Source organism: Amaranthus tricolor, chromosome 15 (genome assembly GCF_026212465.1).
Source record: "Amaranthus tricolor cultivar Red isolate AtriRed21 chromosome 15, ASM2621246v1, whole genome shotgun sequence".
Taxonomy (NCBI): Eukaryota; Viridiplantae; Streptophyta; class Magnoliopsida; order Caryophyllales; family Amaranthaceae; genus Amaranthus; species Amaranthus tricolor.
Genome location: NC_080061.1, coordinates 13,672,205 through 13,687,516, shown reverse-complemented (window position 1 = coordinate 13,687,516; position 15,312 = coordinate 13,672,205). Strand labels below are relative to the sequence as shown.

General features: G+C 32.1%; 2 protein-coding genes across 4 annotated transcripts; both read right to left on the bottom strand.

Moving 5' to 3' along the window:
• Positions 1-3,934: 3,934 nt before the first annotated feature.
• Positions 3,935-10,449, bottom strand: LOC130800688 (probable inactive receptor kinase At5g58300). 3 transcript variants are annotated; one of them, XM_057664282.1, is made up of 3 exons: positions 9,996-10,449; positions 4,964-6,401; positions 3,935-4,846 (listed from the first exon to the last, which is right to left on the bottom strand). In XM_057664282.1, the coding sequence occupies exons 2-3, from the start codon at positions 6,252-6,254 to the stop codon at positions 4,209-4,211; spliced, it is 1,929 nt and encodes a 642-aa protein (XP_057520265.1). In that variant the 5' UTR covers positions 6,255-6,401; positions 9,996-10,449; the 3' UTR covers positions 3,935-4,208. The 3 variants fall into 3 exon arrangements, with proteins under 3 accessions (XP_057520265.1, XP_057520266.1, XP_057520267.1); XM_057664283.1 differs by lacking the exon at positions 9,996-10,449 and adding an exon at positions 8,512-9,962; XM_057664284.1 differs by lacking the exon at positions 9,996-10,449 and adding an exon at positions 6,937-8,458.
• A 1,828-nt stretch (positions 10,450-12,277) lies between these two features.
• Positions 12,278-13,785, bottom strand: LOC130801049 (uncharacterized). Its single transcript, XM_057664809.1, has 2 exons — positions 13,002-13,785; positions 12,278-12,951 (listed from the first exon to the last, which is right to left on the bottom strand). The coding sequence occupies exons 1-2, from the start codon at positions 13,783-13,785 to the stop codon at positions 12,278-12,280; spliced, it is 1,458 nt and encodes a 485-aa protein (XP_057520792.1).
• Positions 13,786-15,312: the final 1,527 nt, after the last annotated feature.

The window sequence follows — 15,312 nt, the reverse complement described above, 5'->3', positions numbered from 1 at the left end:
TTTTTGTTCTTTAAACTTTTGGTGCAAAACTTCGTTGTTACATTAATTCCTCTTGCAATTTACATTCTCGTTCTTCGTAATTAGTAAGTTTTCTTTGTTAATTGCTTTATTATTTATCTCTTACATTGAAATCATTCATCGTTTTATGTTTATTATTTCTATTAGGTCATCATTTATATGAATTACATATTTACCATCATGTTTAGTGAGTAATCTTCTTCCTTAGGGTTAGTGTATAATCCTTAATTCGAAGCATGGGATGACATTTTATCGATTGATTGAGTGAATTTTGGGTCTATAATTAAATCTACGCTTAATGAATCTCGGTTTAAATATCTTTATTAACCTTTTCAATAAAATGGAAGTTTGGGATTAGGATTAATTTAGGATTGAGATATATTTAAGTTAAATTCCTACTAGTTTAGCCAATAAAATGGAAGTTTGAGGATTAACACTCGTTTGGCCTTAAATCAATATTAATCAATAGAGCAAAAGCTTGAGATTAATTAGATCACATTTGATTATGTTAATAACTCAATCTCATACAATCATGAGAGTGATCGATTCCCATGTTAAAATTAGTTGACGCCCGACACCCTAGAGCTTGTCATATCATATTCATCTTCATATTAATCATTGTTTTAGCTTTAGTTTTTCCATCGTAGTACTAGTTTCTCGACCACATTACTTCTTGATTCGTGTCTTGTAGTCATAAAACAAACAATTTGATTAACTCGCCTCCTTGTGTTCGACCCACGACTACACGTTAACTGTGCGCTTGCGCTCATTAAAATTTGCACCTATCAATTATAGTTAAAATCATTCCTATTGTTTAGACAAACTTTTCAGGTTAAATAATTTAAAAAATTTAAAAATAAGCAACTTTTAAACTTAATTCCCAAAATAAGCACTTTTTTTCTAGAGTGCAGGTTCGGAATTGTTCGTTGTTACTAATAGCGAACAAAGAAGTTTGGTCAAAAAATTCACGGTTTTTGTTCGCGGTTAGTAACAGCGAACAAAGATTTTGACCATTTTAACCAAGCTTCTTTGTTTGTTGTTATTAACAGCAAACAATTACGAGGCTGATTTTTGTTCCAATTATAATTGCTATTTTTTGGGCCATGTCAAATTTAAAAGGCTGATTTTTAGGCTTTTAATTATTAAAAAGCTACAATCATCAACTTTCTATAATTGAATAAAATCATCCTTAAGCCTATGATTATCAACTTTCCCAAACTATTTAGGAAATAAAAAAAGAAGTTAATTTTAGGGTTTTAATTAAAACAACTGTAGCAATTAAAATTTAAAATTTTTATGCTTTTAATTATTAAAAAGCTACGATTATCAACTTTCAATAATTGAATAAAATCACCTTTAATCTCATGATTATCAACTTTCCCAAATTTTTAGGAAATAAAATAGGGAAGTTAATTTTTGAGTTTTAATTAAATTAGTATTAGGTCATTGAATAAAATCACCCTTAATCCCATGATTATCAGCTTTACCAAATCTTTAGGAAATAAAATAGAAAAGTTAATAATTAAAAGCTTAAAAATCAGTCTTGTAAAATTTGAAATGGCCAAAAAAATAGCAATTAAAATTGGAACAAGCAAGTCCGCCTAATTTGCCTCTTAATTGTTTACTGTTGATAACAGCGAACAAAGAAGTTTGGTCAAAAATGGTCAACTTCTTTATTCGCTGTTACTAACAGCGAACAAAAACCTTGACTTTTTTGACCAAATTTCTTTTGTTCGCTGTTGGTAATAGTGAATAACCCCAAATATATACTCTGGACGGAAAATACTTATTTTGAAAATTAAGTTTAGAAGTTACTTGTTGAATTTTTGATATTAATTTGCTATTCTTTTCAAATTTTCAAAAACATGGTGACGATGAGTTTATATTCCAATCGCTATAACGAGGCTTTTTTATATTAAGACTAATCATCATACTCAAGAGAAGAACAAGACATAGAATCTATAACACATCTACTATCAAATGTCCATCACAAATTTTGCATAAAAATAAAGCTAAAGGACACTCCAAATATCTTGCACAAGACTGAGTCCGGAAATTTTGCACAAAAATAACATTGCTCAAACCCATTTTAATATTTTATAATGTTTGTGATCCTTATATATCTTCCACTAATTTCATTTTAACATTTTTATATTCTTTTATAATCTTCACATGTTTCCCACTAACTTTATAAAAAAAAAATTATTAGTTGTGGACTTGTGGTCCATATATTTTTTTTTCACTTACTTTCTTTTTATATTTTTTTAATGTTTATGGTCTCCAACTTTTCGTGTATCAAATTCATTATTTAACAAAATAATATATGCACTATCTAAAAGATTCTAATTTTTCTTAATTCTCGTGAATAATCTTTGTAGAAACTTCATTAAGGAACGGATGGAGTATTTTGTAGATAATTATTCTTCATTTGTTTAGCTCTCATTATTGTTTTGATCTTATAAGTTTAGAGAGTTAAAATTTTAATAAAAACCTTTTGGTTTCGAATACTTTGTAAAGTATTCACATTTCTTATTTATGTATTGGGTGTTTACCTTTTATTAATAAGGGAACATATAGATCGTTCTTAGTTCTTCTGGGGAACAACTTAGTGTGTGAGAAATAAGTAGATTTTCTTAGTAATTTAGAATTCCAATTAATAAAAAAGGTTGAATCCTAAAGGTTGCAAAAATCCATAAACGGGGGAGTAGAATATTTGTAGTCAAACTTTGATAACAACTTATTACGTTTTGTCTACATTAAATTCCGCATTTTACTTTGTTTATTTACAAGTTACTTAAAATCCACCTAAGAATACTCTCTGGAAAACTATTTGAAGCAACATATATACAAAGTCTTGAAATCATATTTCAAAGAAAAATAAAAATCGGTCGCTCTTTATTCACCCCTCTAAAGAGATATAGTACTCCTTTAAACCTTCATTTATTTTTGCAAAATTCTTAAATTATTCTATTCTACGATTCGATTCTAAGAATTGTTTCTATTAAGTTAAATTCATACTTTGAACAACTTTGACTATAATTCACCTAATCACTCTTTTAATATTTGATTATGAAACCAAAAACATTGTGTTTAAAACTTTGAGTATTATTTTATTAAATGATATTAAAACATAAGTTTTGTGAACTTAACTTAATATGAAACACAAATCGAGTTAAGACTTTGTACTTAAATTTGACATTTAATCTATAACTCAAATGACAAGGTTGCAAATTTGATTTAAATAAACTTATTTTCATTTTATTTTTAATTTGAAGTTCAAATTTGTTCAAATTAAAAATATGGCATAAATTTGAATTCAGAGTCGAGTGTCAAGTCAAGCCGAGTTGAGTAGAGTCGGAGTCGAATCAAGTTGAGTAGGAGTCAGAGTCGGGTCACGGATTTTTATGAGGTACAACTCTGGTCCGTCTCTAAATTAGATTCATACTATATAATCGAATTCAATGTAAATATTTTCCTCGAATTTGGATAATTTTAAATTAGTCGAATCAGTTACATTTGATTTAACTTGCTTACCTACCTAGCAACAACATCAACTATGATGCCCCCTCCTTAATGAAGCCTCCAACTATTAAGTTCAATAAGAATTTTAAAACCGAATATTCGGTATCTAATTCGGATTATATCCAATATCCGAATGTTTAATATCTGATTTTTCGAATTAGAACCGGATCATGATTTTCACAATCCAAAAAATCGAATTTCCAGATCCGGATCTATCGGGTATCAGATTTTAAACAGCCCTATAGCCTTAATGATAGAGTATACAACAATGAAACCATTTGTTTAAGTTTTTTGTGAGTTGACTCATTAGCATGATATCAAAAGCCCCCCTTACTAGTTTATATCTAAAATATGTAACAACTCTATCACCCACACCCCACCAAAAGAAAGCAAGTAAGCAACATAAATTGTACAATAGACCAAGGCAATACACAATTCGTTCATTAGAAATTATAATCATTCTCTTTTTTACATAAATGCAATTTGACATCAATCCAGATAAGAAGCTTTATCTGCTGATCAAACACTTGCACAAAGGTGATAAAATTTGCATAAATTAGAAAAGATCATACCTCCTTAAGATATGATACTTCCACCAGACGGAAATCACGCAGCTTGCTCTCCAGAAATCCAAGAAATTAGCCCCAATGCAAAGACATTGGGAACAATCAGGGGGTAGGAGTACCTACATTGGAGTTTTTTGACTTATTCTCATCAGAAGAAGGCCTCCCATCTGACTCGGATGGCCTGATTTCCTCGATCATTCTAACAACTTCATCCATTCTCGGCCTCATATCAGGCACTCTAGCAACACAAGCCAGTGCTACCTGTAACATGTGCACCATTTCCTCTTCTGCATTTGGACTTTTTAGTAACTCGGCATCAAACACTTCAGATGTCCATTCTTCTCTCACCACCGATTGCACCCATCTAGGAAGATCAACCACATCAATGTGTCCATGAGCGGTCTTTAGAGGAGCTTTTCCAGTTAGGATCTCTAGGAGAAGTACTCCAAAGCTATAAACATCGGAACTTTGGCTGGCTTTTCTTGTTTCAATTACTTCTGGAGCATGGTACCCTATGCTTCTTGAAGTGATGCCTTGAAAGTTCATCATAAGAGGCAAGCCGAAATCAGAGATACAACCTTCGAGATCTTGTGATAGGAGAACATTAGAGGACTTGATGTTTCCGTGGATGAATTTTCCACCTCCTTCAGAGTGGATGTGGAGTATTCCTCGTGCAGCTCCAAGTGCAATTGTTACTCTAGCGTTCCAATCTAACAATGTCTTCCCATTATAGCCATTGCCTAAAAGTTTAGCAGAAAGATGCAATGAGAAAATTATGCAGGAATTTCAACCGAGTAAAAACTTTAAGTACTAAGGTGCGCGTAAATCTGTCAAAATAGAGTGTCTAGGATGCATACCATGTAAGACGGCACTTAAGCTTCCGCCAGGCATGAAATCGTAAACTAGAAGTTTTTCATCCTTTGAGAAATAGTAAGCCCGAAGAGGAACAAGATTTGGATGTTGACCGACATTGCTAACCATTTCCATTTGCTGCTCGAATTCCCTCTTTCCAATCCCTACTTCCTTCAGCCGTTTTACCACGACGACAATTCCCTCATCCAAAATCGCTTTATAAGCTGTACCGTAGCTCCCTTTCCCAAGAACCTCCGCAGATGCCCTAAGCAAGTCCTCAAGATCAAAGTTATATGCACAACCGCCAAAGAACACCAACTTGTTCTTTTCAGCTGTTTGTACACCGCTCCCAAAATCTTCCTTTGGCATTTGGTTTTTAGCCTTCTTGATATTAGACTCTTTTCCTTTAACAGCAGAACTATCTTCGACACCGTTTCTCTTAACACAACATAATAAGAACATCATCACAGCAAGAACCACAACGGCAGAGCCAGCAATTACAATAGCAACAATGGCACCTATGCTCAATTTCCTGCTACGGCCGCCTTTGCTTATAATAGGTATCATTGCAGGAGACATCATGGTATCCGCAGAAGGTGATGGGCTACTTGAGGAGCAACTGTCGAGAGGTGGCCCACATAAAGGATTCCCCAAAAATGATGAAGTAGGAAACTTCTGAAGTGAATTTGGGATTTTACCACTTAAATTATTGTAGCTCATGTTAAGAAGCTTAAGCTTACGAGATTCAAGATTAGGCATGGATCCGGACAGCATATTATCTTGGAGATTCAAAACTATAAGCCTTGTCAAATAGTTAATACTTGACGGAATACTTCCGTTCAAGGAGTTGGAGCTTAAATCCAACACCATAAGTGAAGCAGAAAGAGACTCGGGAATACTTCCTGAAAAGTTATTTGATTGGAGGAACAACGAACGAAGAGATGGTAAAGAAGCAATGTCAGAAGGAATTTTCCCATTGAGACTGTTAGACCTTAGACTGAGTACTTGAAGGGCATCTAACTTTCCAATGGTTCCCCCTGGAATTGGTCCAAAAAGACCGATTCCTGGAAGATGGAGAGCAATAACCCGGGTTCCTTCACTATTACAAGTGACACCAGCCCAAGATGTGCAAACAGAAGAACCAACATTCCAGTTGAGATTTCGGCTATGGGGTACATTAGCAACAAAGTCGAGAAGAGCTTGCCTATCTGACTTCAAGTCAGCAAATGTTAGGTGGAGTGTGGAAATTAGGAGAAGAAGGATCAATGTCAATTGTAAGGAGGACTGAAGCTTCATGGTCAACAATTATATATGCTGAAGTTTACTCAAAGATATTGCAGAAATGAAACCAAAAGATAGTGATTAGTTGAACTGTATCAGCTCTCAACAAAGAATACCATGGTGAACTACTGATATTCCATTAGAGATAGAATGACTGACACACTGTATCAATCAAAAGCAAATTCAATCATTAGATCACGAAACTAAAATCATAAGCTACAAAGTATAAATATTCTTTAGCATGCATTTAATTCTTACAACTAAACTACACAAGTACTCGTTTTGCGGATTAACAAAAGTGAATTATAGACGATTTTAGGCTATTTTAGACCAATTTAAGGGAATTGCAAATTCAAAAAATATATTAAAAAAAAGAAGCCGCATGCTCATAGATGTATCAACTAGCGAATTATGCTATATGGTTTTAGTCAATCAACATATTGAAAAATACACAAGATGCCACGGATTATTGCACCAACTTAAAACAAAAGATGTTAAAGAGTACAGAAATATAATCCATAAATTCTTCTTGATAGAAGTACAAGATAATGAAAGCATAGTAGCATTATATTGTATTTTATGACTCCACCATGAAAGGAGCACCATTTATCTTGTTTTGTTCTTTATAGCTTTATGAAGAGCGGAAGTTAGCTTGTGATTCCATCATGTAAAGATTGAATAAGAGAAGTATACTTACACCCAAGGTAGAACCGTAGAAGCAATCAAACATGAGGCATCATTTGCTAAACTTAGGTTATATTTACTTTTCTCTAAATTTTTAGGAATATCATTCCTTGTAAAAGATAAAGAGTTCATTCTTATCCAACTATTGTACAGCATTCCATTATTCAATACTGTCAAGTGGCCATTCAATAAAGGATTTCGAAAAACTTTCATTATTTTTTTTATTATTCAAATTCATACCAGACTCTCCCTAGTTTTAAACTTTAATCCCATACTGACTTAAAACTTGGTTTCAACTTGATTCTAATTTGAGTTGGCATGTTGTTATTGGACCAAAGAAAAAAAGTCATGAAACGTTGTCCCACCACAAGAGTCTTAGGATGAGTCTTCATTTTTCAAGACTCACTTTGAGACTCAATATTTTTTGACTTCACCGTTTTAGTTTTGGACAAAGACCAAGTTACAAAACTCCCTCCATGACTTACATTGTTCTTACTCTAAGTGCAGTTTGGGGTCGGGTGTATGCACTTCTTTGTGATAGCCAAAAGGTTGCTTATGATTGGGCTCTTTGTACCATAACAAAAAAAGGCAAAAGATTATGCATACTTTAGGGGAATTTATCTACATTTAAAAATCATAAAGTGCAATGACACATTTTGCTTTCAGAATAAATACTTGTTTATTTTAATAACTCCTAATTTTATCAATGCTGTAAAGTTTAAAAGCAACTCCATTAACAAAAGCAAAGAGATCATAAAGAATCTAAAAGCCCTCATAAATAAAAAAATAAATAAATAAATAAATAAAAAGCAAAAGCAGAAACCATACTTTGCCATGCAAAAAATATAAAGCATGAAATGCTTTCAATCAAAAAGCCATGTCTCTCTAGACAAACTAAAAACATGATCCTTCGTAATTGATGTTCAATCTATATATAAGACAGCTTATGTTACAGAAATGGTACTGTTGATGTAATTTATCTTAATTTTGAATAATCAAATCCGTATTAATCCATTAATCTAGACTCCTTCGGTCATTTTCCAAAAATAAAAATGATGCAAATTAAGTGAGACGGACCAAAATGACATAGAAACAGTATTTGCCTACTAAGATATGAGTATCTACCATATCAACTAACGACAAGTGCTACTGGACGTAATCGAATTGAATTAAGCATATTGTTAATAAATAGAATTGAACATATGTCAAAGTCATAATCTGTATCAATACTAAATGAAATTGAACGTATTAAATATTACTCCCTCCTATTCATTTTAGGTGTCCCATTTACTTTTGAGACACTATTTATTTATCACTCTTAAATTGCATTTTATTATTAATCAATAAGTTAAAACATAGTCATGTGGGATCTTATTTGATTCGTTTTGATGTAAAGATTATTAATATCAACTTTTTATAATTTTTAATTATACATAACTCGATATATTAAGGATTGAATAAGTGCATTGGATAGAGTGCATAAAATAAATAGCACACTTAAAATGAATAGGAGGGAGTATTTTCAAGTAGTAAAAAATTGGGACATGATCTATTAGACAAAACTTATTTAAAAAGGAGTTGAACTCACTTGTATAAACATGACTATCTCGGTTGAATTAAACTCATTTCATCTCTAGACAACCATTTGGTAAGTGAAAATGAGGGAAAAATAAAAGAAATAATTTCCTTTGTAAGTGAAGCTCATTTCTTCTTTTACCTTGTAGGTGCACTTTTTTATATTTTGGCATTATCTGAAATATGCTTTTTTTAAATATATCATCTGAACCATATATAATGGGGCAAGAAACAGGGGAATAAAACAAAGCAGAAATGGGGTAAAAGAATAAAAGGCAAAAAGCAAAGCTGCCCTAATCCTGAATTTCCACTTTATGGCTTACTGCTTTACTACCCATACACTTATTTTGTTGCATTATATGAGGCACCCAAAAATTTGATATACTTTTTAGTTTTTTTTAGTGTCACGTAATTTACTAAACTAATCGAGTGAATTGCAAATGTAAACGTAATTTAATAAAATAAATTATGGATAGTTTTTGGTTATTTTTTAGTCTAAGTAAATTATAATTAGTTTTGGACACTTTTCAACCTTTTTAGGAAATTCCGAACACAAATTATCCCGTTAATTGTGTAATAATTTTATGTTGAAATTGTATGTATTTCATTGTTGGATGACTACCTTCCTAAGTGTAAATATGACAAAATCATAAAGTCAAGGAGAATATTATAAAAAAAATTTAAAAAAAAAAACAAATTAAGATGAAAAAAAACAGGTGTTTTCACACTTCTAAGACACTGAGTAAAATGTAAATAGTAGTCTTTCATAGTTTATTGAACTACTGGAAATACTCGTATTAAGTATACTGAAGTCTGATATTTAGGATCTGAATCTGATTGTTTGCAGTGGTTTTGCGTAATGAAACTAGCCGTTAGCTCTTTTCTTTGTTGTTTCTATTTTTAGGTTTAATTATCATTGAAAAAGAACAATTAAACTTAAAATGGTTATGTAATTCAACTTGAAAATTTGTGCGACAATTCCTCTAATTATGGTTTCTATTTATTCTCATTCATTATGATTAAACTACTATCTGGAGTAGTGAAATTCCTAATGACACAACATATTTATACTTAATTACTACTTATATCCTTAATACAAACAATCAATCCCATTTAATGCACAAGAAGAATCCAGAGATTTTACTAGATTAGATCATTTCCACAAGGATAAATTAATCATGAAAACGAAATTATTTATAAATATGTTAGAGCATATGTCGTGCATATTTTGAATAATGTAATGCTCCTTAAAATTTAAATATACGAAAACTTTTTAATTTATAAAATCCAAAATAAAAAGAGTAAGCATGTACTACACAATATTCTCATATGATAATAAAAATAAAAGTATGCAATAGGCCATTAACCATAATCAGCAAAGCCAAAGCATCATAATTTAGCAAGCTGATGCATAATTATACAAAATCATTCATAAATCAGCCCATAAACAAGCAGGGAAAACCTAGTACATGAAGAAAAAACAGAGTTGGGACAAACCTTTTATATAGGAGTAAAAATATCCAGAATAAGCAAAAGGCAGTTCATAAACTGATAATATTTAATCTGTTTTTGCGAATTTGGGTGTCATTGAATTTGTGCATTAATGAGTAATGAGTAATGAGTAATGAGTAATGAGTAATTAGGGGTTTTGTGTCTCATTTTAGGACTGGAGTGGTCTGGTCATTAATATCAATATGAATATAGAGAAAAAAGAAGGAATGTTGTAAATTGTTGCTTTAATTGATTACTGGAGGGAGAGAAAAGAACATGGGGAGTTGGGAGATTGGGATTTGCGTAAAATTGGTAAAGTGGGGGAAAAAAGAGGAATAGTACAGTTCAAGAAGCGACTAGTCAAAAAGAGTGTGGCGTTTGTATGAGTACTTGACAGTAGACATTGGAAGGGTTTTTGCAGAGTGAGATTGGAGAATAATGAGGTCATCATGCTCTATGTCTATGGGATGGAAACGACTCTGGACAATGACCTAGTTTCTACTCTATAGCTAAATCAATTTTCATTTTAATCCGTCTTATCTAATTTGTATTATATTTATTTTTAAACAATTACCTACTATTCTCTTTTAATCTCATCTATACATTTTAACTTTCTTTTAATTTCATCTACACAGTGTTTTCTCTATCTTTATTTATTATCACTTTTTTAAAATTTTTATCTTTCTCTTTGATTCAATTCTATCAGTACTGATGAGTATTTAATGCCTAAACAAGCTTTATCATATGTTGTGAAGGGATGTGTCATTATAGAAGTAGCAAATAGAAGTAGAAAATAAATGGAGTTACTTATTTATTAAACAAAATTAATACTGAAAGTTCTTTAGAAATACATTGTTAATGATGATTCTATAGGCTATACTCCCTCCGTTCTTTTAAGTTCTTCCACCTTATTATAACGGGTAGTTTCATAAGTTCTTCCACTTTAGAATACTTTCTATTTTTAGAATGTTTTTATCCCACTTTTACCCCTTAAAACCCCCCATTTTCTTTTAATGTACCCAGAATCATCCGGATTCATTTATTAGCTTCTTGGGCGTTGGACTTTTCATTATTACACCTACTGCCTTCCTATTCTTCCTCCTCTTCTTGAACGGTTATTTCTCTCTCTTCATGAACACCATTTTCATGGTTTTTCCCTCTGTTTGTTCTTCATTTTTAGTGCATTTTAACTGCATTAAAATGTAGATCGGTTTATTCTCATCATTTTGAGGTTCATTTTGTTTGTTTTGGCAATGTTTCGAAATTTAAAGCCCCCTGTTCTGGAATCCGTCATTATCTTCTTGTTGAACCTTTAAGTCTTTGCAATGGAAAACAACGAATCTAAGAGTGACTCCATAATTCCTTCATATCTTTATGATGGTCTATGCGATTATGATGAGTTGTGTTCTTGTTCCCTCTGTGGTCGTTCCCATTCCTACTCCAATGAAAATTTGAAGTGGTCAAAAAAAGATCTTGAGGCATATCAAAAGGTACATCTGTGTATTATGAATCTCCACCAACTTCTCCTATTGTTGAAAAGGAACCATCTCAATTATATCCATTAACTCCAACTAATGTGAAAGAAGATGAAATCAATTTGGTTGTTCCTGACACTCCTGAAGATGTTATTGCGTCTAGGTCAAAATTGAACCCCAAAAAACGTGCTTAATGATTGTAAGGTTGTTCTGATTTTTCTTTTTTTTAAAAAAAATTAAATTTGAAAAATTAGAGCTGGTTTTATGTGTTGTTGTTTGATGTTGGATTATGATGATCTTGTATTTATGTTTGATGTTTGTTTTTTCGTTTGTTTTTTATGTGTTGTTGTTGATATTGTGTTCTTCTGGTTTATTTGGGGGGTTTTTCGTTCTACTGTTGGTATTATGTTGCTGGTTTTAGGGTTGATGTTTGTTGCTGATTTTATGTGTACAAGCCCCTGTGATGTCAAATTGTTGAACCTCTAAATTCTGAAAAATTTGCTTTGATTACTTGGTTGAGTAGCATTTGGTAAACCAAAACCCATCACTTGATTTTTTAGCATGTTCACTTACTTCATTTGTTGATAATCAATTATAATCTGAGAGGTTTCATAACCTCTATGAAGAATTAGGGGGCTTTTTTTCTGAAATTATGTAAAATAATGAAGTGACTTGCTAATCAAAAACATGCACATTAATCGTTAACATGGGTTGTGATCAACAAATTGTTGCTCCTAAGTTTTTAAAGCTACAATTTTAATGATGATTTGAACAAAATAAACTGAGGGGCTTTGATGTTTGTCATCCTTGAGTTTATTCAACTGCCTGATCATAAGCTTCTTGAATTATCTCTATTGTTTGTGCAGCATCCTCATTTTCTATTAATGCTTGTATTTGTTGCTGATCCCTGTTTGGGTTAAGAAAAGCTACAGCTTCTCTAACCAATTGTGTTGGGATTCTCACTTGAATCCTTAACCTGCCATTGTCTTCTTCAGCCTTCTTTCCAAAGTGTGGTTGTATGTAGTCATTAGACCCCTTAACTTTTAAAATCTCATTTAAATGGTGTTGTAATGAGATCCACACATTAGTTAAGGTCTTTGGATGTAACTCTCCGAATGCATCCTCAACTGCTGTGATTAATTCTGTAATGTTTTTGGGCATCTTTTTATGCATAAGTGATTGTATACTCCTAAAGAAACCCAAGTCTAGAATATTACAATCCGGACTATTTGGAGGTTGTTGAGTAAGAATGAAAGTTAAACCCCCATGCCTATTGTGTTGTTGCCATATTGGATCATCATTTGTGATATGAAACCTTGCATTATCTTGTTGAATAAAAATAATGGAAGGTCTTTCACTTGGCCATTTTCTTAGTATAGCCAGAATCAATTGTTGTATAAGCATACTCCTATAAACTTCTTGATTAACTGATTCGATTGGTTTAATTTCTATTGAACCCCTTGGTCGATTCTTTGAATCTCTTTGTGCTGCCACCATATTGATAAAAGGGAAACTCCAATTTTCCCATCAAACGTACATTGACCAAAACGATTCCATCTAGGCCTAGCAACGGCCCCTAAGAACATGGCCTTAGGTATGAACTTTGATGACTTCGCTGCCCTATATGAGACCTTTTCTTTGTATGCTAAATAAACCCTTTGCGTTTTCTTGGTTAAATAAAACCACTTCTCGTCAATGTGAATATAATCGTACATTACTTTGTAAATCGGGTGTCTTTGAATGGTGTCTTCTTGGATAAAGCTCAAAATCCACTTCACCCTCCTTATTTTGTTGGCATCGGTTAAAGCCGGGTGTAGTGGATTTGAATGAGCCTTTATCTCGCCTCTTTTTATCAACTTCCACACCGTTGACGGTGCAAAATCTAAACATGTTGCAACATCTCTAATGCAAGTGCGTTTGCCAATGGGTCTAGACTCAAGTAAGTTTGGTGGTACGACCACTCTTTTTCTTCCACAATTTTTGTACTTGGATTCCACAATGTATGGTTTGTTTGCTTCCTTGGTTTGTATTACTCGTTTCCATAAATCTCGGATGGTTCTATGTGTGTAGCCGTATTTTTGAGCTATGCGTTTGAATGTACCATGAGCAAGTGAGTCACTAACTTTTAGTGACAACATCTCTTGGAAAATAAGTTGCCTTAACTCATTCGTGAGTCTTGGCTTATGCTGATTTTGTTGCTGTGGTCCTATTTCTTCCATATTCTGTGGCTCTTTTTCTGATTCAGAACTATACTTTAGAACGTATGAATTCGATCCAAAGTAACAAGCCCCATGTTGCTCATCTTCACTTCCTGAAGCCATTGAAGGCTAATGATGCGATGATCTTTTTCACAAACTGTTTAGCTACAGATTTTTGTAAGCTGTTAAGAAAAGCTTACTGATTTTTGGAAGATAATGTTGCTGATTTTCGAATATATATGAAGAATTTTTAAGCTGTTAAGAAAAGCTACTGATTTTTGGAAGATAATGCTACTGATTTTTCCAGATTGTTTGGCTACTGATTTTTCACAAACAGCAGCCTTTATAGGCTAAACTGGAATTTATAAGGTCATTTTTTCAGATTATTTGATGTAATTTCTGATTAAAGTACATGTAATTGCTGATTCATGTTAGTTTAATTTGGCCAATATATGTAATTTGATGATCCATGATTGTAAATTTCTGATTTTTTTGGTTTTTGTATGGAGGGATTAAGTTCCCTCCTGTTTTTTGATTGTAGAGCTCCAAACTTTCCCAATTTGAAAAGTTGGTTAAATTACCTCTATTGTAAGGTTATATTTCATTTTTAATTAATTTAATAAAATTAGTTTTTTTTTTTTTTTTACTTTTATTTATAATTGTTTTCTCTCATACTTTCAATACAATCATTACTTCACACTACTATTTAATTAAAATAATACCTACTACAACCAAAGATTTTCTTTTTCTTAATATATGTGAAAAACCCAAAGTGAAAGAACTTAAAAGAACGGAGAGAGTATATGTTTATTTCTACTTTTTTGTATTTTGTTTTTTAATTATATTTCTACTTTATTTACTTGGTGCTTACTTGTAAATACTAGTAAATGAAAAAAATAATTAATTTTCAATCAAAGTATAAGCAAGCTTTAAATATTCTTATAACTTGAATATCGGTTTTCAAAATTCTCATATCCAGATAAGAACTAAAGCACAATTTTGCTATTTGAAAACAAATTTTTAGATCAGATCAAATTTTATAATCGGTTTTGCACACCCATTATTTTTTAGTGCTTCCCAATAATAAGCCACTAGGTGTTCATTCGGGTGATTAGGTCGGTTTCGGACGGGTGTCATTCGATTCGATTGTATTTCGGATCGGTTATATTTCGAATGCGTGTTGCAACGGGTCACAGTTAGTCGGGTCGGTTAGTCACGGTTCGGTTGAAGATCGGTCATTCGAGCTATCGGGTTAGCATCAGTTCGGTGTCTGTTGAAGTTCGTGTCGAGTTTCAACCGGTCTCGGGTTGTCATCGGTTAATAATTGGTTCGGTTTTATCGGGTACAGATCGGGTTCGGGTATTTTTCAAGTAGTATTCGTCTACGAATTACGAATTACTAATTACTATTGATCGAGTCAGTATTAGATTAAGTTGTTAGTCATTTTTTAATTGATGATAAGGTTCCTTTAACTAAAGCAAAATAGTGAAAATCCAAATCAATTAGTGATCATTATTACATTGTTACTTTTACTTGTTTAACCAGAAATTTAAATTATAAAGTTCTATCAATTTTCATCAAATTCGATTAAAAGTAGTTAAATAAACATTGACCATTGATTATTAACTCTAAATATTTGAAACCAGGTAT

Coding starts and splice junctions, on each gene's coding strand:
- LOC130801049 (XM_057664809.1), bottom strand. CDS start 13,785: ATGGCTTCAGGAAGTGAAGATGAGCAACATGGGGCTTGTTACTTTGGA. Junction 12,952..13,001: donor ATGGAATCGTTTTGGTCAAT/GTACGTTTGATG, acceptor ATATGGTGGCAG/CACAAAGAGATTCAAAGAAT.
- LOC130800688 (XM_057664282.1), bottom strand. CDS start 6,254: ATGAAGCTTCAGTCCTCCTTACAATTGACATTGATCCTTCTTCTCCTA. Junction 4,847..4,963: donor CTTAAGTGCCGTCTTACATG/GTATGCATCCTA, acceptor CTAAACTTTTAG/GCAATGGCTATAATGGGAAG.